We start from the raw sequence: 20,552 nt of genomic DNA, 5'->3' as shown, positions 1-20,552 counted from the left end.
CCGCCTCCGCCGCGCTGACGCGAGCGCGTCGGGCCCGCGGGGACTGACCCCCCCACACGGGCAGGGATCGGCTCGGCTCGGCTCGATCCAAGCTCCGTTATGGAGGCACTGCGAGCGGCGGGGCGCGCCGTGCTGCGGAGCCCGCGCCTCGCCCGGCACGGTCTGGGTCTCCGCCGGCGGCGCAGTGAGTACGGACGGGTGCGGGGTCGGGGCCGGGCATCGCTCCGGGCGGGGAGCCCGCAGCTCGGCGGAGTCGGGCTGGAGTACGGTCGTTGCTTGCTGCACGGCGGTCTGAGGGGCCTGGAGGACCGGGGGGCGGCAGCGACCGTAGGGTGGCCGGGTTAGGGGAGGCGAGAGGGTCGGGCCAAGGGACCGGGGCACTGCCGGCCCGGGCACCGCAGCGCTGCAGCTTCTGGCCGAGCCCGCCCTGCCCCGCTCCCTGGGCTGTCGCCTCCTGCCCCACTTGTGAATCGAGGCCCCCCGCGGCAGAGGGCTGACGGGCCTGGGCGGCCGTGCCAGGCGCTGGAACGCGCTGGACTGCATCGGGGACGGTCCCGGCCTCCGCGGGTCTTGGGCCCCTCGGGCTGCCGCGCCTGGTCCTCTGCCAGTGTGCCAGCCCGCACTGTCTGCGGCCTGGCAGGATCCGAGACCCACCCATGGACACATCCTTGGAAGTGTAAGGCTAGGTTGCACGGGACTTGGAACAACCTGGTCTAGTGGAAGGGAGTGAAACTGGATGAGCTTTAAGGTCCTTTCCCACCCAAACTGCTCCAGGATTCCATGACCCTGGAGTCACCCTGTGGCACAGGAGGGCCATGTTTGGCTGTTCTCAGTCAGCTACACAAGGCTTTGCTGGAGCAGCAGCACTTGCCCTGGCAGCCCTGGTATACATGGACTGTCCTCAGAGTTTCGAGTGACACAGGGTCCTGCTGCCTGGGGTGGAAGTCACTGGTGCCTGCATGGCACCAGGCAGCCTCCCTGATAGTTGTCACTTGTGCAAGAATATGCTGTGGAAATAAGGTCTCCTGATTTCCCTGTGGGTTCAGATTATTCCAATTATGAGTTGGACCCTTCTGCAAGTGTGCCAGTAATACTTAGGGAGCAAATCCCAGGGAAGAGGTGAAAATAACCCTGAAAAGTATTAGCTTAGTGTGAGCAGTACATATCTTGGCAATTCCCATCTCTTTCTTAACAAAGCATCTGTGGTACAGTTGCTTCCCAGTCACCCCAGCTCAGATCACAAGAGCTGACTAAGCTGCCCCTGCCCTGGCAACCTGATGCTGCAGATGAGATGCCAAGGGGTTTGGCTTTGCTTACATGGGGCCAATCTGGGGATTTTGATCTGAATGTGGCAGTGAATGCTGCTGCTTTTCAGGTGTGCCAGCAGCTCAGGTAGCAGAGATGAATGCATTACAGAGAACATTTTGTTTGTAATGAAACATATGAAACCCAGGAACGCAAGGTTTTGCAGACAGCAATGAGGGCTGCAGCATCCTCAGCCCTGTGCAGAGATGCAGGAGCTGTCTGTCAGTGCTGACAGAGCCTGGACTTCCAGGGCTAGAGAACTAAGGCTTCAAGGGTGAACTGCCCACTCCTTCTGTTCCTTTTATGAGAGTGTCACAGAGCCAGGAGAATGTCCTGCTAGGGACAGGAGCAACACTGCTGCTAGGAGCCATGGGTGGGGTGCCTCTGGCAGGACTAGCTGTGGGGCTGCTGGCACATGGCTTCTAAGAGCTTTTTTCTTTGCAGAGCTTCCTGAGAGCTGGGCCGATATGCAGGAGCCACTGCTTGAGGGAATGTGCTTCACTCTCAAGTATCTGGGCATGACGCTGGTAGAAAAACCAAAAGGAGAAGACATGGCTGCTGCTGCCATCCGCAGGATTGTGGCCACGGTGAGACCTGGTCCTGGGGCCCTGGCATGTGGGGTCAGAGTCCAGCCCCTGCACTCCCTGCACTGCGAAGTGTTTGTGCCCTAGCCCTGAGCTCCACTGAGGGACTGTGCCCTTCCCAAGAGGAGGCTGGCATGCAGGAAGCTACTGGTGTCTGCCTGTGTGCTCTGAGGAAGCTGTCTTCCTGCAGGACAGCCCCAGCCACCTGCTCCCACACCCGAACCTGGCTGGGAGCAGAGCTGTGCCCTGCCATGGCATGGAGAGAAAGGTGAAGTACTGGGAGAGGTGGGGTCTGTCCCTTCCTGAGTGTGTGGCAGTGGAGTGAACACATTTAAAGAGTGTTCTGTGCAAGGCATGCCTGATTGCCAGACTCTGCTGTCCCATCCATACAGCAGCAAGTATCCATGTGAGTGGTACTGTACAGAGTCTGCAGGGCTCCTTCCAGTGAGGGGGTGAGGTGAAGACTCTTGCCAGGTTTGCAGAGATTGATGGTGTTTTTCCACTGCCAGGCACGAGTCGGAGCTCGCAAGTTTCAGAAGGTGATTCTTACAGTGTCCCCAAGGGGCATCTCACTGCAGGATGCAGACACTAAGGAGATGGTGGAGAACATCTCTATCTACAGGTGGGCATGTCACAGGTATGGGCTGGGTGTTCCCCAGCAGCTAGCTGAAGACTGATGGGCATTTGAGCAGCCAGGGTGGGCTGGGTCTTCTGTCAGCAGTACCTTCAAACTTAGGTCTTTCTTTGGCTCCCTGAGGCCTATGCCCTCTCTGCTGTGCTCCCAGCACTGCCTGAGGCTGAGTGTAGGCAGGGTCCCAGGTGGTCTTGAGTTCACCGGCCCATCCATGATCTCCCTGTACCCTGCCTCTCTCTTCTGGCATTCAGCAGGATTTTGAGGCTTGTGATTGGAAAGCCCCACAGTTAGCACAGAACTGCATGTCTGCCTCCACTGCCATGGGACCACCCTTCTGACTGCAGCTTATTGGGCAGCCTAAAGGCAGTTACTGTGAGAACTGAGGTTGATTTCTCCTGCTGCCACTTGTCCTTGGCTGGGTTGGGTGTCTGTGGGTGGTGGGTGTGAGGGACAGTAAATGTGCAGTCTGGTGGCTTGATGGGAAGCAGAAACAGAACATCTCTTTGCTGAAAAATGTAGGTCTTAGCACCAGAGCTGATGTGCCAGGTCAGACATCCCTCTGCCTGGCCTCCAGCTGTGTCCTTGGAGGCAGTCACCTACCCTTCTGTGTTCCTCTTGTCCCAGTGCTTGAGTTCACACACTGGATTGGACATCAGAAAACTGCAGGGCACTCTGAGATGGCACAGGAGGGAGTGCCTGTGGAAGCAGTAATCTCTTACCTGCTGCAGGTACCAGACAGCCTCTGGCCCTTGCTGGGGGTTTGGGCTGCCTGGTCAGCTCAGGCAGGTGAAAGCCTCAGGTTGTCAGCAGTGCTTGCTGATGTGCTGGGAGTGCAGCAGAAGTGCCATGCCAGGGTCCCAGACTGGCCTGACAGCTCCTCTCTGCCCACAGGATCTCCTACTGCACAACAGACAAGCTGCAGAACAAAGTCTTTGCTTATGTTGCCCAGAGCCAGGAGAGCGGGGCACTGGAGTGCCATGCCTTCCTCTCACCCAAGAAGAAGATTGTAAGCACTTAACCTTCTGCTTGTGGCTCTGTGAGGTATGGGTGGGAGGAAGGGCCTGCTTTTTTTCCTTCAGCAAGAGAATGCCATTACCTCTGCGGGCCTCAGCTAGTTTTGGAGCCAGGGAGCAGGTATGCTCATGTGCTGCAGTGGAAGGCAGTGAGCAAAGGAGGGATTTCCTGTTCCAGCTCCTAAGGGTTCCTGTCCCAGCTCCTGAGGGTTTGCTCTTGGGGGAGGCTGGCCCCAGAGGCAGACGGAAACAGAACTGAGCTCTGGCCTTCCATCTATGTGCTCTGCAGAGAAAAAAAGTGAAGCGATGCTGGGGGGGTCTCGGATTTCATGGCAGTGGGGTTATCCTGGATTGAGGACCCAGGTGGAAGCAGGCATTCCCTCTCCTTCATGTACACAGGCCCAGGCTGTGACTCTGACTGTGGCCCAGGCCTTTCAGATGGCACTGGATCTCTGGGAAGCAACACATGCAGGTAGGAGGAATCTCTCAGATGTATCTCTCTGCATAGCTCTGGAATCAGTGTCTCTGGTGTGGGACCCTGTCCTGGGCTGTGTGGAGTGGAGATGGTTTGCTGCCTGGCTGGTGAAACACACCAGGCAGGGAGAATGTTGTCCTTATGGTTGTGTTCTCTGCCACTCCCCCATCTTTGGCTGGGGTGAGAGGTGTAGCTGCTCTCTGTGCTGAACTGCTGTACATTGCCTGAGCTGTAGCCCAGCTCAGGGCTGGTGGTACCGGGCCTGAGCAGTGACCCCTCACCCTTGTTTGCACCCTCCTGCCAGCCCAGCAGGGATTCCCTGTTCCTGACCCACAGTTTTGCCCGTACATTCCCAGCTGGGTTTTCTGCAGGTTGCAGGCACTAACTCTGCTGCTTTTGCCCTGTCCCAGGCTCTAGGCAGGATCAGCCCCTTCACCCTTCATGTGTCTTGGAGAGCAGTGAGGCCGGCAGAGCCCATGAACCAGCCCCCCCAGGGAGTGCTGCCTTCACACACCATGTTGGGGTACAGTATGTGCAAGTCAGGCCCATGCCGAGGGCTGTCTGGAATTAGGGCAGGGACAGAGTGACCCCTCTGCAGATCCCTGCTCCTGCCCTCCCAGAGCCCTGACGATAGCTGCACAGCCCCCATCGCACATGGCAGCCTGATGTGAGGAGGTGCACTGTGCTGTGTGGCTCACACGGCAGATGCATTTCTGTGGTGTCTGTGCTCCAGGAGCTCTGCTGTCAGGCCCAGCACTGCTGCAGCCTCAGCCCTGCTCTGCTGGCCTGGTCACACAGGAACCTGGGCTGCACACCTGGTTTCATAGCTGGGGTGAGAGCTGCCTCTGAAGCAGAGGATCCTTGGATCATCACCTTACCAGCCTGGGCTAAGGTTCAGCCCAGCGTATCTGCACTGCACCTCCTGCATGGTCACAGCAACTGGAGCATTGTCATACTGGTCTCACTATGTCCCTGTCTGGGAACTTCTGGATACTTGGTCCTTGGCCTCATGCTTCCAGTGTGAGTCCAGCCTGGCAGTGCTTGGGGTTGTACCTGTGTGCAGCCTGCTTCTCGTAATCTCTGCCTGCCCCTCCAGCTGTAGGGTGTGCCCACCCACCACTGTCCCTGGGCAGAGGTGCGCCGTGTCAGCAGCTCTGTCAGCGTGGTCTATGCTTACAGCTTGTCTTTGGGGCCTTGCACCTGGAGGGGACATGGGACGAGCTATGGCATGTCTGTCCCTGTGTGCCCAAGCCCAGAGGGTTCTGGTAGCCCAGCATTCCAGTCTGCCTTGCTGCTTGTGGGAAACCTTTGTACAGTGCCTGGGCAGTGACTGTTTTGTGAAGGGGCCAGAGCAGCCCGGCCTCACTTCTGGCAGAGACCTGCCCATGCAGTGAGATGTCATGGAGGGTTTTTGTTTGTTTGCTTGCCAGGAGGAGGAGGAGGAAGATGATAATGTCAGTGAAACCTTATCTGGGTAGGTGGTGAGCTGCTGCTTCTATTCAGGGATCTCTCTGATGAACCCTGTCTTGTCTCCTCTGTGCCCCATGCAAGGGGAGCTGCTCGGGCCATGGGCATGGTGGGATCATGGAGGAAAGCTGCATGGAACCAAGGGAGAAGCTTCCTGGTCTTTCTCTGCTCTATCCACTGAGAGCTCAAGTGAAAAGAGGGTTGAGTGGTGGAGGAACAGACCATGCAGTCCAGATTTTGCAGCAGAGATTTAGGGTACAGATGCTGACTCCCAGGATGCACCCAGAGATGTTTCTTACTCTGTTTCTGCCAGTCTTTCCTGAGGCCAGCCTGTCCAGACATGCCTCTCACATGGGACTCAGATGTCCCTCTCCTCCCACTGATTTCCCTGATGTCCCATCCTGGACCAGGATGGAGGCCTGGTCATGCTGACTTCTGCATGGACTGAAGCTGTGGGCTGAGCTTGATGGTATGTGTCCTGTGCTGGGGAGCAGCTGATGGAGCAGTTCAGCAGCAGAGAATTAACCTGCAGGTCTGCAGAAGTGCAGGTGGTGGGCCTGTGAGGCCCATTCCATCATGACTGTTCTCCACGGCAGCGGCACCCAGCTAGGTCTGAGCTTGGGCTGAGCCAGTGTGCATGCACAGACTGGAGCTGTATGTGTAGCCCAATGAAACATCACCTCTTTGGACATGGAGCTCCTGATGGGAAGGAGATAGGGCTTTGCAGTCTCGGGACAGGCTGGTCTGGGAAGAGAGCTTGGTAGCAAGGGGGCTTAGGGCCTTCTGCACTCCCAGTGCCTGCTGCTGCTGTGCCATTCCTGCTGTGCTAGGGTCATGAGCATGCTGTGTCTCTCAGGAGGCCATGCTTGGGGTATGATGGATGCTGTGTTCTATTCCAAAGCAGCATGGAGGAGTTGGGGAGGGGACTCCACAGCCCGGCAGGTAAGTTTTTTCAGTGCTGCACTGGCTCATCCCCCAACATGTCCTCTGTAAGGCGGGGTGGGGGCTGATGCTCACCTGGAACATCTGCTTCCCCTCGCAGGCTGTGCTGAGCTTCCAGCTGTGCACTTTATGCTCCATGTCTTCCTTTCTCTCCCTTTTCAGAATTAACACCTCTTGTGCCCCCATCGAGCTCTCCTACAGCACAGCTACTGTGCTACCGCCTGGGGCCGCCCCCGGACAGCTGGACCGTGCTGGGAGGGGCTGGAGACTCCCCCAGCACTGGCACCAGGACTGCTGGCCCCAAGACTCCCCTGGGCTAAGCCAAATCTCTGCAACAATGGACCAGCCACTCAGGATTCACCCTGTGCCTGCACCTAGGCCAGCCACTGCCTGCCCTGCCCTGGCACTGCCCTCCTGGCACCAGGGGCTGCTGGCACTGCTGCCATGGAGCGCACAGGCTGCAGCACCTGCTCCTTGTCCTGTGCCGCCTGCATGAACTGCCTCGAGCTGCAGCTGCTCCCAACTTGGGCCAGGGGACCCATGCTCCTCGCTCTGCTCACTGCCAGGCCGTGCAGGGCTGCCGTGCGTGCTCTGAGCCTGCCTGATGCAGGCAGTGTACACCCTCAGGGAGCAACAGCTCTTGGCCTGGAGCAAGCCTTTCCCCTGCAGTTCAGCCCCACGGCCTCTCACAAGTGAAATGACCTGGTTTTTAAAGGAAAACTCTGCCTTTAGAGAGAAATAAACTGTTTTTTACTATTGTCATTTGGGTTTGAATGCTGGATGGGCGCCATGCATAAGCATGCAGGGTACTGTGTCTCCTGCACTGCCTGTGGTGAGGATTGCTGTGCTCCAAGCTCATGGAGCCTGAACTCCCACATCTTCCTTGGCTGCGAGCCCTGAGGGAGCAATTCATCCTTGAGCTGAGGGCTGCCAGGGCCCAGGGTGCCTTTGTGACTTGGGAAGAGCAGGTTCAGGCTGTGCTGTACTGGTGTCTTGAGCACCTGTGAATGTCACCTGCACTGATAGAAGCTGATGCTGACCACGCTGAGACCAGGGCAGACACAAACCTTGTGAGCCAGCTGCTCTGAAGTGTCTCTGCCCTGCTGCACCCCAGCTGTGCTCTACAGACAAGCCATGCACTTGGTATCCTCCCTTCATGGAAAAGGGAGGCTGCAGCATGTCTGGTTTCTTTGGCAAGTGGCAGCTTGCAGCTGTGTTCCGGCCAAGCCCCTCATTGCTGGGTTCCTGTCACATTTCTGCACAGCTGTCCTTCTCAGGCTGGTGGCACTGAGAGCCCAGCTCAGCCCAGCTGAGCACTGATGGCTGGCTGCAGCTGGGGTGCCAGGGCCAGTCTCCCAGCAAGTGCCGTAGGCACTGGGGAGGCCTGGGGTTCCATGGATCACTCAGGAGCTGAGTGGTTTTTTTCACTTGAGGTTTTGCATATTGAATGTAGTTTCATGGCTTTTCTCCCTCAGCTGGGAGTACAGAGCATTATGTAACTTGCTAGGGTGAGCAGGTCATTGTCAGGCCCTCAACTTCAGCACTCAACTCTGCACTTCCCTGCCCTCCTGCATCGCTATAGTCTGAGAAGAAGCAGTGACTTTGTTTGGTTTGGGTTTTTTGGGTTTTGGGATTTTTTTTTTTTTTTTCAGAGGGAAAGAGCTTTTTCCTCAACAACACACCCTGTTTTTACATTTAATGTCAGACTTGTGTTCTTTTATTTCGTCAAAACCTCTGCATTTTGACTTTTTTTTTGCATCTTCCCTAGGTCCTCACCTCTGCTACAGAGTCCGATCCGTTGATTCTTTGTGTGTGCCTCTAGCCTGGCTAAAAATCTCATGATAGCAGGCATGTCTGCTATGACTTTCCAAGACAAAACTTCTAAACATTTTCCATGGCACTAGAACATTCTTAAAACTCTTGTATTTTCCTGACAGCCCTAGTTTTTCTCATGTACCTCCTTAAAAAGAGCAAGCAGGCAAAGCAAGGTGTTTTGTCTCTGAAGCTGTGGTCATGCTCCTTGCAGCCCAGGTCACAGCCCAGCAGCAGCTGCATCCCACTGCCATGGTGCCGTTGCTCCTCAGGTACCCCTCTCCTCACCTGAGCAGGGAGCAGCCCAGGCCCCTCTGGCCAGCAGCCTGTCAGACCCTGTCCCCCTTCTTGGCCCTGCTGCTGGGATGTGTCTGCTCTCTGCAGAAAAGCAGCCACGACATCACCCTCAGTGGGATAGCCTGCAGCAGCAGCAGCACCTCTCCCTCAAGGACCAGAGAGGTGTGAGGTGACCATGGAACACCTCCAGCTCTTGCACAGCATGCAGGAACACATCTCCTACGGGCCAGAACATGTGCATTCAAGAACTTGTACATGCATGCATGGACACACAGAGAGACCTGAAGCTCTGATGCTGTCTTTGAGCCAGGATGCTTTTATTGAAAAGACCCTGCCACAGGAGTTGCTTATCCTGTCCCTTCCCCATCTAGTCCTGCAGCAGGAGCTGAGCAGCACCTGGAAGGAAAAGTCTTGAAAGTGCTTTTACTGGGAGATTTATTCCTGGAAGACACTGGATCCTGTGATGCTTGAGTCCAGGGCTGCAAAGCCTGTCTGTGGCAGGCTGCAGAGCAGAGCATGGAGAGAGAGCAGCAGCCAGAGCAGCAGGGAGCCTCCTTGTTTCACCCCGTTCTCTCCAACAGAGACCTTGCAGGCCTCACCACATTGTCTCCTCCAGGCAGCACAGGCACTGTGCTGCTCAGAAAGTTCTTGGCAGCTGTTTGAGGGGAGGAATGTGCCAGCACTGAGCCCTTCTGGGGACATAGCACAGCCACAGCCATGCCCTGACCCTGCCCGCTCCCCCAGCCCTGCGGGGGTTCCATGAGCACTCCCTGCCCTGCTGCAGGTTCTGCGGGCTGGCCAGGCACTGTGACAGCACTGGCACCTCATCGCCCCTCGTGTCTTCATCCTCTGCGGTAGGCAGAGAATTTGCACAGCCATGACAGGGTACAGTGGAGCCTGTTCTCCAGCAGCAATCCACTCATCCCCTGTGCTGGCTGGGCCCAGCCCCACTGACAAATCTTCCTACCTGGCCACAGCTCTCCTGGCAGTGCTGGGGCAGTGCCTGCACTGCCCTGCTCCTGCAGCCCTGGGGCCCTGAGGGGACCAGCTCCTGCTCTCTGCAAGCAACCCCAAGGCCAAATGGGCAGCCGAGAGCACGGTCTGGTCCTGATGCCGGGCAGGCACCCAGTGCCACAGCTGCATCCCGGGCCTTGGCCAAGGTGCTGCACAGGGACATGGCCTCCCCTCAGGCCACGGCCTCAGCCCATTGCCTCCCCTTGGCTCCCTCCCACCCTAGCTGCTGGTGTGGCCCCTACCCATCCTCAAGTCATGCTTCCCCCTGGGAGGGAAGGAGGGCCAGGTGTGGGATGGGCAGGGCACGCTCGGCATGCATGGCTCGGGAGCTGGCTCCATGCGTGTCCGCAGACAGGTGCCCTCAGGAAAGCGGGAGTTCTGGTACGTGGATCATCGCATGCTGAGTTCCAGGCGGCGCGCCTGGTGCTGCCTCTTCTTCCAAGGCCTGCTGTGGCTCTGGCAGGACACCTAAGATCCCAGATGGCAGAGCTGGTGTTGCACTTACACCTCAATGATATTGACAGAGGGAGATTTCTTCTGTGAGAGAAAAATCTGATTTAAGACCCTGCTTTGTTGCACCCTTGGGATCAAACCCGATGTCAGAGCCCCTCAACCTGCAGCAGGCATCAGGACCAGCAGACCTCAGCAGAGTAGGGTCAGTTTGGAGTAGGGATCCAAAAGGAAGATTACCCTGTCAAGGGGTAATCAGCAAGCTGAAAAATCTGGACGAGGGGAACTGGGGACTGGAAGTCCAAACAGGAAGTTTCCACTCCTGACATCTGATGGAAACCAAGCTGTGGAATCAGTGGGGCAGTCAGTCAACGTAGGGAGGAGAGTTCTCACCCTTGACAGAGGCAGCAGATGAGGCACAAGAAAACCCCTAACATATGGTCCCATTAGAGCACTGGGGCTATAAATCACTGTCTTCAGCAGGTAACAAAGGGAGAAATGTCAGGTGCTGAGGGAACAGCCAGATGAAGGTACTGCTCCCTCCCCATCCACAGCCTAGCACAGCACTCCATCAGGGTGAGGAAGGGGCTCTGGAATGACTTGTGTGGTGATGACCAAGAGCCAGCTGCAGTGAAGGCATAAAGGGAGCAATGACAGACCAGTGCAGGAACCATGAGAACAGCTGCCTAGCACGTCCATTTGTCCACCTGTGCAGGAGAGGTGCAGCCTTGGAGGGGCATGATGAAGGCTCCATTACAGTCAGAGGTCAGGTACCACCTGCAGTGCAAGAGCTATCCTAGCCGTTACACCTGCAATCACCCATGGGGCACACACACTGGCCAGGGCTCACCGAACCCTAAAAAGTCTTCAGTCTTTGGGGTGAGAGCACCAGCCAGGGTGTTTCCATTTCTGGAGAGAGCCAGACTCTGTGCAGGGTGCAAGCCCCAGCAGACACCACGTGCCACCCCTGCTGCCAGTTGTCCCCACTCACCTTGCTCCGCAGCAGCCCTCCACTCGGTCGCTCTGGCGTGCTGTGCTCTGAGGAGGGCTTTGTCTTCTCCTTGTTGTTGTTGGAGTCATTATCCTTGATGATATCGTATTGTCTGCAGAACAGGGCGATCACCGCTGCCCAAAGACACACTGGATGAAGGACTCCCTCACAGTGGCTGCCTGTCTGCTCTCCCCACAGCATCCCAGCTGCAGGGCAGTTGTGCCCAGGGTTTCTTGGGGTGCTGCAAACCCACACCCTCACCTGCATCAGCCTGCACCACACCAGGTACTACTGCACGTGTGGCCAGGCCAGTTTCTTTGGGTAGACAGGCACAGATGTGGCTAAGGCCATTGGGCCACATGAGGTGCTCAGCACTCGCCAAAGGCAGATGCTGAGGCACTCAAACAGGGACAGTGAGGTCAGTGTGGATTTTGGAGTGCCTCCAGCAAGCATTAAAGTTACAGACCTGGTGCTTATGACCCTCACAAAAGCCAGCCTTTGTCTTTGCAAACTGGCTGTGGGATCAGTCCCTCTGTAGTGCTTTCACAGCATGCATTTCATGCAGCATGTCCCATACCTGGGAACCCTGAACACAGGAGTCTGGAGCAATGCCCTCAAGGGTGACCATGCTGGACTCACTCAACCCCCAGTGTGTGTGTGGTAACACACAGGCACACACGGACCGGGCCTCACTCCTCCCAGCTGGCAGCCTGACACATCAACCTGTCCAGGCATAAACTACCAGCAGTCATTGTGTATTTTTCTTCCAGTGCCCTAGGAAAGTGTCAAGGCCAGGGCAAGGAGAAATTTCTGCAAGATGCCACTACAAAATCCACATTTACTGGGACGGCAGCAGAAGATCAATGACCTCCTATTCACAGCAATTGTATGTGACCAGTCAGGAGCTGACTTACCTCCTAGGCTCCCATGATCCTAGGGCAACCTGCTGCCTGCACTGGCTTTCATTGTGCTATACAGGAGCAAACCACCCACTCTGCAGCTTTAGCAGACCGAGGTACAGCCTCTACCAGCTAGTGCAGTAGTCACAACATCTAAGGCCCAAGCAACTCAGTCGTTACTGTCAGCTGGGATGCTCACACCCTGTAAATTCCAAGTCCCATTCTGTCTCCTGCTCTTCAACATACACCAGGCCATTACTGCTGAGCAGTGGCTGTGGTTGCTCCTTTTACCCCACTGGCTCCAGCACATACAGAGACTCGAGGGACTGATGAGGAAGGGTACCAGACCCTCAGCAATGTGCCTCTGTACTCTCTTGAGCCACCTCCTCTTTCTGAACCATGGATTGTACCTTTGCCTCAGCCTGCCAGAACACTGCTTGTGGCACTCACCTGCCCACATGAGCAGCACAGCCACAATGATAATAATCTCGCCTGTCTGCAGCTGCCGGTCTTTGTCCAGCCCTTCCATGGTGATGTCACCTGCAGAGAAGAGACCCCAAGCAGGGCTGGCAGCAGATACCCTCCCACTACAGCAACACTGGAGGATTTGAGAAACCCCAAAGGAGAGAAGCCCACCTCCCGCAAACAAGGAAGGATGTGGGATGACAGCCTGTCTGGGAAGAGGACATGCATCCTGTGGCCTTCCTGTGTCAGATAAATCATCCTTGCCACAAAGGTAGTCAGGGATTCCAAGGGCTTGTTTAGGTTCATGTATGGACTGCACAATGCATGCCAGTAATCACTAAGGTTTCTCTCTACACAGTGACCAGGGCAGGTCAGGTCAGTTTAATATAGAAGTTCTGAGGAAAGGCAGCCATATGCTTGCCCTGCCATACTTAGGACCCCTGTCATGGTTAGTGCTGGAGACAGACTGCCATGCCCTCTATGGGGCATCATCTCTTTTGCATTTCTGATTCTCTCTCATGGACCAGCATGTAGGCAACCACAAGGCAACAGAGACATGAGCAGTAAAGGAGATCACAGTGCTCTGTCATTTGTCCTTGGGTAGCCTGCAGACTGGGAAATCTGAGTGTCTGTTCAGTACTGGCTTCCTACAGGCAGCAGCTGGGCAGGCCCCAGCAGCTGTCCTGGCCTAGCTGAATAGGTGCCAAGATCTGGGATAGGAGGGCTGCAAACCAAGGCTTGGGGACATTACTGTGGACACATAGTGGACACAACAGTAGCCTGTACAACCCTGTGTGTCCCCAGCAGCCTGCTGCTCAGTGCAGCACCTTCCTTACTGGTTGTGGAATCCCTGCCCATCTGCTGTACATGCCTCCAGGTGTGGCCCCACCAGCAGCACCTGGTCAAGTGGGAAGGAGGTGCCTCACCTTGGTTGGAGCTGTTGGAAGGCAGACGGTCGGTCTCCTTCAGGGTGCGGAAGTGGACACGCTTGCTAGCCTGGCTCTCCCCATACAGGCCAATGCTCTGCACCTGGATGATGTAGTCAGCATCCTCTGCCAGATCCCACAGCACACAGGCACGGTTGGTGGTGTTCACCTCCCGGATGAAGCGCTGCATCTGCCCATCCTGCCTCTGCCAGAGGGAAGAGCTGTCACCCCCAGGAGGCTGCTGCCAGCTGCACCAGGCACAGGCCCCCAGCTGCAGGGCTATGCCCTCACTCCTCCCTTCCCAGGCAACCATCCACCCCAGGGTGGGCCAGACTGGCCAGCACTGCCTATTCAGCATGCCTGCACAGCCTGAGAGCCAGGCACCTCCCTGGAGAAGCCACCATCACCCAGGGCTGCATAGGGTGCAAGCAAAGAATGGTTGTATCATGGCCAAAGCATCATCCTTACCTAGAGAAATCCCAGGGAAGCCATTGTAGGGACTACCCACAATGTAGCCCACAGTCTTCTGCCTCCCACCGGGATGGCTCAGATGGGGCACCCTGGCAAGGGCTGCTCAGCAGCACAGATGTCCTCCGGCAGATGCCAGAGGAGCCCTGGAGTGCAGCAAAAGGACTGACATAGCAGCATGCTGGTAATCAGTGTCCCCAGTCCCCTGGGGACAGATCCTGGATACCTGCTGTAGAATGGCATAGCCGATGACCACATCTCCTTCTGGCACATCCCAGGAGACTGTGGCAGAGTTTGCCTTCAGCTGAGTCACAGTCACGTTGACAGGGGACGGTGGCCTGTCTGGGTGAGCCAGGCATGGACCGTGGCAAGGCACAGGAAAAAGGCAAAAGAAGATGTCTCAGAACAGGCACTCAGCCCTGCACATCACCATGGGGCCTTTCCAACACCTGCCAACGGCAGCATGTTGGCTAGGGCTACAGGGAGTACCCTACTGGTGAACTTGTACCCAGGAGATCACCTCGTCCCCCAGGAGTGGCACAGCAGATGGGGAAGCCTGAGCCCTGCCAGCAGCAACACATGCACAGCACGGTGCTTCTCAGGCTGACAGGCAGCTGCCCACTCTGTGCATGAGGATTGTGCAGGTGCAGAGCTCTGGGGCTGTCCTGTGGATGGGCATGCCACAAATGCCTGGCACACCACCCAGAACTGCATAGGAAGTAGCCCAGACACAGTGATGATATACTGATTGTGACAGAAAAATGGGGCATCTTGAAATAAACACACTCTACTCAATCTGGGCACCTCCTCTGCCCAGAATTACTCCTTGCTCCAGGACATGGGAGAAGGCCAATGCCAAAGGCAGAGCTAGCTGTTCCAGTAATGCCTGGAAAATGGTTCTTCCCAACATTAAGAGTGAATATATAAGCAAACCTTTACTTGAAAGCTTTCAGGTACACAATATGGCAAAAATCGCATGTGGTATAGTAATGCTCCAATTTTTATAAGGTTAGTCAATTAGTATACTTATCATATGCTGTCCAATTAAAAGGTTAGCTGGTTAGGTAGTAATTCCTGGGGTCCTGCCCCACTGGAAGCAGTCCAGAAGTTTCTCTTGCCCCACTTTTGTTATGCCTGGTCCAGATTCTGGTTGAAAAACACAATGTTCTTGTAGCTGGCTCTCTTCTTGGAATAAGACTAAACAATATTTTTAGGAATGCATTTATGAGGTTAGCTTATTGTTCTAAAATGTGAGGAAAAAGATAGGAAAAATACTAGAAGCTACAACCATGCATTAACAATCTACATAGCCACAAATATACAAAAAATACAAAAACCCGATAATCTTAGGCATCACCAGCAGTGCAGTGCCATTGGCTGCAAAGCTGGCAGCAATGCTTGGCCATTGCTGTTCTATGGAAAGCTGACCTGACTGATTCATGGTCTGCACCACTGTCACTTTGAGATTTCGCAGCACTGAGAGCACAACAGGATCCCACACAGCCCTGCACACAAAGCCAAATTTTGTCTGAAAGTTAGACACAGGAGCACATAAAAGACATTGAAGCTGCTGCTTGTGTGTTCCCACTCCCCACATATAAGTCAGTGCCCTTCTACAAGCTGCCTGCGTAGCAGCTAGGGCTACAGGGTCAGCACTGGGATTTATATAGAAAAAGAGGTCCAGGGGGCACCTGAGAACAAGAAAAAGGACAACTGTGACACCAACAACAACCCCAGTTAGAGTAACTGCAAAAATGGTGATTTTTGCAGGCCAGCTGTTTAAGTGCATTCATTCACATCTGAATATACCCAGCTTCAGATCAAACCAGAGGAAGGCTGTGGTTCCCACTCTGAGAAATTCAGGGTTGTGGTCTGCCAGGGGCAATTAAAACAGAGAGATGAGTCCAGAAAACATGTTCTAAGAGAGACTCTGGGACTGAGGGTGTCTCTAGAAGTTTGACACACCACCAGAAGACAGCGTTGCCAGAGACAAGGACACCACAGGGTTCTGATTTTCTCCTTCAGAAAAGGAGTCTGGAAAACCAGAAAGGATTAAAAGATACACTCAAACATTCTTTATCCCACAAAGAGTGTGTCTGCGTAGAGTTTTGCCTGTGGGGATCTGCTTCATCACTAACCTATGAGAGGGAGGGAATCTCTAAGCCTTGTCTGCATGCACACCCTGCTTGCCTACGAGCCAACAGCAGAACAGACTGAACAAAGGTCCAGACCCAGTCTGTTGGCACAGGAGCTGAGCTTCCTGTAGAATAAATTATAGAATCATTGTGGTTGGAAAAGACCTCTAAGATCATCAACTCCAGCCTTTGACTGCATAACCCCATGCCCACTAAACCATATTGCAAAGTGTCATGTCCAGTCATTTCTAGAACACTTCCAGGGGTGATGAATCCACCACTGTCCTGGGCAGCCTGTCCAATGCTTAACCACTATTTCAGTGAAGGAATTGTTCCAAATATTCAATGTGAAACTACCCTGGCACAACTCCAGGCCATTCCCCCTTGTCCTGTCCCTGTTCCCTGGAAGAACAGCCAGATGACCCCCCAGATCCACCATCCTGTCAAGGAGTTGCAGAGAATGAGAAGGTCCTCCCTTGAGCCTCCTTTTATCCAGTTTGAGTTCCCCCAGCTCCCTCAGCCACCCACAAGATTTGTGCTTCAGTCCCATCCCCAGCTCTGTTCCCTTCCCTGGACATGCTCCAGCCCCTCAATGTCTTTCTTGCTGTGAGTGGCCAGGATTTGAGGCGCCTCAGCAGTGTCCAGCACAGGGGGAAAATCACTGCCCTGCTCCTACTACCACACTATTGCTAACACAAGCCAGGATGCTCTTAGCTTTCTTGGCCAGATAATATTTAACTGCTGTCAACCAGCATCCCCAGGTTCTTTCCCACAGGGCCATTTTCCATCATTGTCTGGTTTTTGGCCCCAGCCATGGCTGGGGTCAGGTCAGTTGCTCAGCTCACAGCCGAGCCCTGTCAGCCAGCAAACAACTGCCCCCTGCCTGGGCTGTCCACAGGCATTTCCAAGGGTGGCTGTACAGGGGGCTGCACATTTCTGCTTCTCTTTAAGCATAACAACAGTTGTCCTAGGTTACCACTAGTTAAGTTGCTAGCTAGGTTTGTGCTAACAGACATAATGGGGTCAGAACAGCCCAAGAATCCAGTGGTGGAGATTGGTTCAAGAGCTGATTTGGTCTGCACCATCCAGTATGTGCCCTTCCCATGGCTTGGAAGCTATGACAAGCCAGAAAACCATTCATCACAAGTAGCACTGATGTGTCTCCCTCTTTGCAACTCGTGAGTTTAATACCATGGATACGACCAGACCTTGCCAGCTGGCCTTGGGACAAGAACAGGACATGGTGCTTTACAGGATACATCCACAGTAATGAATTAGGTGGGGTTTTTTTTACATCTAACAGAATTTAAAAAGTCCTGAATATGCGTGATGGGGGCAGTTTGACTACCAACCTCTAAGTGTACATGAGGAAATTAAAGATGGGGTCTGACATCTCTGTGACACAGAAGTTTGTGGATGGAGTTTGTAGCAGCTGTCCAGCTGTGCTCAAGAATTTTCTAGGCTTCTGCGAGGTGCCCAGTCTGTCCCAGCTGCAGTTTTCAGGCTGGGGCTGCTAAGACACTGCCCTGGGACTGAGTCACTTGATGATTTGAGAACAAAAGCACTGCATCAATTCACAAGCCATGCTGCTGAGTCCACACAGGTCTGACAAGTGCTCCATCTGTATTTAGCCAGAGCTTGCACAGGCCCTGTGCAGGGACTGTCACTCACTGGCAGCAGAAGGATGAGAGGACATGGGGGCCTAGCGGAGCCACAGCGCACATGGCTTGTTGGTGCACCACACCTCACACTCCCTGAGCACGCCTGGTGCACACGCTAGGCCAGCAGTCCTGGGCCTGTGTGACAGGACACCTGCTGTCCAGGCTACAGCTCTGCGCTACAACAACCAGTGTGCCTTGATCAGTTTGATGCTGAATGAACTGCAGAAAATACATTTTTCAGCACATGGGATTTGAGGAAGAGACGAGACAAGAAGCCTCAGAAGTCAAAATGTGGGAAGTTCACCCACAGAGCAATGTCTAATCCAAATCACCTCTGCTCTGGAGAGAAGCTGGGAGAACTGTAGTTTTTCACCCTGGAGAGACCACTCTGGTAAGATATTGGAGCCTTTTCTAGTGCTTAAAGGGGCTCCAGGAGAACTGGAGTGGGACTTCGGACAAAGTGACATGACAATAAGGGGATGGCTTTTCACTGACAGAGGCCAGAGTAAGATGGGATATTGGAAAGAAATTGTTCCCTGTGAGGGTGGTGAGGTCTTAGCACGTGTTGCCCAGAGAAGCTGTGGCTGCCCCTGGATCCCTGGAAGTACTCAAGGCCAGGCTGGACAGGGCTGGGAGCACCCCAGTGTAGTGGAAAGTCTCATTGCCCATCCCAAGGGGGTGGAATGAGATGGGCTTTAAGGTCCCTTCCAAACCATATCCTTCCATTCCAGGATTCTGTGAAATTCAAGATGAGACCTCAAAGTTGTTACAAGATCTCCAAAGGACAAAGCTTTGTATATAATCCCCACATTGCATTTAATACTGTTCAGCCTGTTCTGCAGCTGAGCTCAGAGCAGCTTTGTGCCAAAGCTGTTGCCATAAAGGTCTGTGAATGCAAGAGCTCAAAAAAAAATGCTCTCTGAAGCCAACACATTCTGGCTATAAAGTCAAGATGCCGTTGGTCTCTGGGAAAAGTGTTCCACTGTTTAGCTCAATCCATTAACTGCTAATAATTCCACATCACTTATAAATGATCCAGCTTCATTTTTTGTTAAAGCCATATTACAAAAGAGTGACCCCCACAGAAAGAACAGTCACTAACTTAAAGCCTAGCACAGGTTTTGTGCTGTCTGTACAGCAGTGTGCTCCTTTTGGGCCTGACTAAGGGGTGGGAAGAGCTGGGCTGTATACAGGAGCTAGCAGCACTGCAGCCTGTGGCTGGACACTGGGAGGGATGGCCAGTGGGCAGTTGAAGGGATGGCCAGAGGGCAGTGGGAGGGATGACTGGTGAGCAGTAGGAGGGATGGGTGATGGCCAGTGAAAGGGATAGCTGGTGGGCAGCATGGACATGGACCAGATATGCCATGCATCCCAGCTCCATGGGTCAGCAAAGGAGCTGGACAGATACCTTTCACAAGGGATGCTGGCACATGTGGTGCTGCAGAGGGATGAGGGACAGGGCACGTCTCCACCAGTGCCCTCGCCATCCTGCTGTGACCCAGAGAGTGGGCCACCCCTGCCCCCCGGCCCATGCCCTTGGGGCTGCTGCTCAAGGGCACCCAGATGTTAGCCCAACTTAGTGCTGCAGCGGGGAGTAAGCACCAGACTGCACATCTAAAAATAAGTGGCCCCTTTTTAATACCCCTGACTGCATCTCTTCCTGAATCCGTCACGACAGAATGTGGCGGAACACATTCAGTACTCGCAATTCCATTTGACATCTCCGTGACCTGTCGAGGGGCAGAGAGCAGCAAGCGGCCGCTGACAGCGGGCCACGCCGCGAGTCAAAGGACACAAGGACAGCCGTGCCTCGGGTGCACTGAGCTCGAACAGCGGCAGGAAGGGGCAGGATCTCCGTCACCCGGCCGGCCCCAGTCTGCCGCAGCCCTGAGCGTCCGTGCCCGGGCAGGAGCTCCCTCGGGGCAGAGCGCCCATTGCCACCCGCGGCGGGAGCCCCGGGAAGGGCAGCGCGGCAGCAGCCGTACCCCCGGGATGGGACGAGGGCACAGGAGACTCGGAGGCCGCGGCACCCCGGAGGTGCCCGAGGAGTTCTCGGGGATCGCGGCAAAGGCCACGCCGGGGATGCAGCGAGGCCGGCGGGGGTGTCTGGCGAGGACCGCAGCCCACAGCAGGGACGGGCGCCCGGCAGGGTGTCCCCGCCGGGCAGGACGCGCAGCCCCGGTGCCCTCCCGGCCCGGCCGCACTTACTGGCTCGCACGAAACACAGGTCGCAGCCGAAGAGCACCAGGACCGGGCTGATCATCGCTGAGACTCGGGCCATAGCGGCGGGGGCTGCGGCCCGGCCGGGCGCGGCCCTGGCACCGGCCCGGCTCCCTGCACCGCGGGACGGAGCAGGGCCGAGCCCCGGCCGCAGCGCGGGGGGGGCGGAACGGCCGCCGGGCCCGGCCCGCCCCCGAGAGGCACCGCAGCGGCTCCGGCTCCGCCTCTCAGCCGTGCCCCGGCGCGGCCGGCACCGCCCCCAGCCCCCCGAGCCGTACCCCGGCACCGCCCCCGCCCTGTCCGCGGAGCCCCGGAACAGCCAGCCTCTCCCGGTATCGTTCTCCGGTAACCCCCAACGCCCCGCCGCGGGCTGCACCCCCGGCAACCCCGAGCGTCCGCTCCCCCCGCACTGCACTGCCAGCAGTCTCCCGTGCCAGCTGTTTCCATGCTGCACTCCCGGTAACCCCAGCGCCCCTCTCTCGGCACGCAAGCACACAGGCACACACGTGTCCTGGGCCGTGGGCCGCCGGCACGCGTGGGGCAGGGAGCAGCACCTGTGTCGCGACTGCTGGTCGCCGACAGATGCCGACTTTCGGGCTGGTGCCCCCGGCACATTCCCACAGTTCCTCTGCACCTGCTCTGACCCTCTGGGATGCTCCCTCCACGTGTGCCTGACGACACAGGCATGGGGTCTGCCCCATCCCAGGAAAGGCAGCACTGGGTGTGCTTAATGAAGCAGTAGAGAAACAATGAAACGAACCCAAATTATCCTCCATTACCTTACAGCAGTAACC

The 20,552-nt window shown here is 55.7% G+C and overlaps 2 protein-coding genes across 14 annotated transcripts; one reads left to right on the top strand and one right to left on the bottom strand.

Moving 5' to 3' along the window:
* The first annotated feature begins 30 nt into the window (after positions 1–30).
* Positions 31–7,182, top strand: LOC110478505 (low density lipoprotein receptor adapter protein 1). Of its 6 annotated transcripts, none has more exons than XM_085574197.1 (9): positions 31–184; positions 1,750–1,892; positions 2,399–2,511; positions 3,415–3,529; positions 3,936–4,008; positions 4,422–4,534; positions 5,442–5,485; positions 6,383–6,420; positions 6,583–7,182. In XM_085574197.1, exons 1-9 carry the CDS (start codon positions 100–102, stop codon positions 6,738–6,740), a joined length of 882 nt encoding a protein of 293 aa, XP_085430323.1. In that variant the 5' UTR covers positions 31–99; the 3' UTR covers positions 6,741–7,182. The 6 variants fall into 6 exon arrangements, with proteins under 6 accessions (XP_085430323.1, XP_085430322.1, XP_085430321.1 ...); XM_085574196.1 differs by having other exon boundaries at positions 6,380–6,420; XM_085574195.1 differs by having other exon boundaries at positions 6,335–6,420.
* A 1,640-nt stretch (positions 7,183–8,822) lies between these two features.
* FNDC4 (fibronectin type III domain containing 4) lies at positions 8,823–19,926 on the bottom strand. Of its 8 annotated transcripts, none has more exons than XM_085574187.1 (6): positions 19,747–19,926; positions 13,969–14,084; positions 13,275–13,479; positions 12,334–12,423; positions 10,985–11,096; positions 8,823–10,080 (listed from the first exon to the last, which is right to left on the bottom strand). In XM_085574187.1, exons 1-6 carry the CDS (start codon positions 19,817–19,819, stop codon positions 9,792–9,794), a joined length of 885 nt encoding a protein of 294 aa, XP_085430313.1. In that variant the 5' UTR covers positions 19,820–19,926; the 3' UTR covers positions 8,823–9,791. The 8 variants fall into 8 exon arrangements, with proteins under 8 accessions (XP_085430313.1, XP_031360334.1, XP_085430311.1 ...); XM_031504474.2 differs by having other exon boundaries at positions 10,985–11,118; positions 19,747–19,921; XM_085574185.1 differs by lacking the exon at positions 19,747–19,926 and adding an exon at positions 15,171–15,679 and having other exon boundaries at positions 10,985–11,118.
* Between the last annotated feature and the right edge of the window lie 626 nt (positions 19,927–20,552).

The sequence above is a fragment of the Lonchura striata genome, chromosome 3, assembly GCF_050655825.1.
Source record: "Lonchura striata isolate lonStrDom1 chromosome 3, ASM5065582v1, whole genome shotgun sequence".
Lineage (NCBI taxonomy): Eukaryota > Metazoa > Chordata > Aves > Passeriformes > Estrildidae > Lonchura > Lonchura striata.
This window is presented reverse-complemented; position numbering and strand designations above follow the sequence as displayed.

What these genes read in the sequence shown, in the direction of transcription:
- FNDC4 (XM_085574184.1), bottom strand. Translation starts at nt 15,531, where the DNA reads ATGCACTTAAACAGCTGGCCTGCAAAAATCACCATTTTTGCAGTTACT. An exon ending in GCAGACCATGAATCAGTCAG is followed by an intron (nt 14,085 to 15,170) that starts GTCAGCTTTCCA and finishes TGGCTCACCCAG; the next exon opens with ACAGGCCACCGTCCCCTGTC. An exon ending in GAGGGCTGCTGCGGAGCAAG is followed by an intron (nt 10,081 to 10,984) that starts GTGAGTGGGGAC and finishes TTTCTCTCACAG; the next exon opens with AAGAAATCTCCCTCTGTCAA.
- LOC110478505 (XM_085574191.1), top strand. Translation starts at nt 100, where the DNA reads ATGGAGGCACTGCGAGCGGCGGGGCGCGCCGTGCTGCGGAGCCCGCGC. An exon ending in TCCGCAGGATTGTGGCCACG is followed by an intron (nt 1,893 to 2,398) that starts GTGAGACCTGGT and finishes TTCCACTGCCAG; the next exon opens with GCACGAGTCGGAGCTCGCAA. An exon ending in TACAGGTGGGCATGTCACAG is followed by an intron (nt 2,527 to 3,414) that starts GTATGGGCTGGG and finishes CTCTGCCCACAG; the next exon opens with GATCTCCTACTGCACAACAG.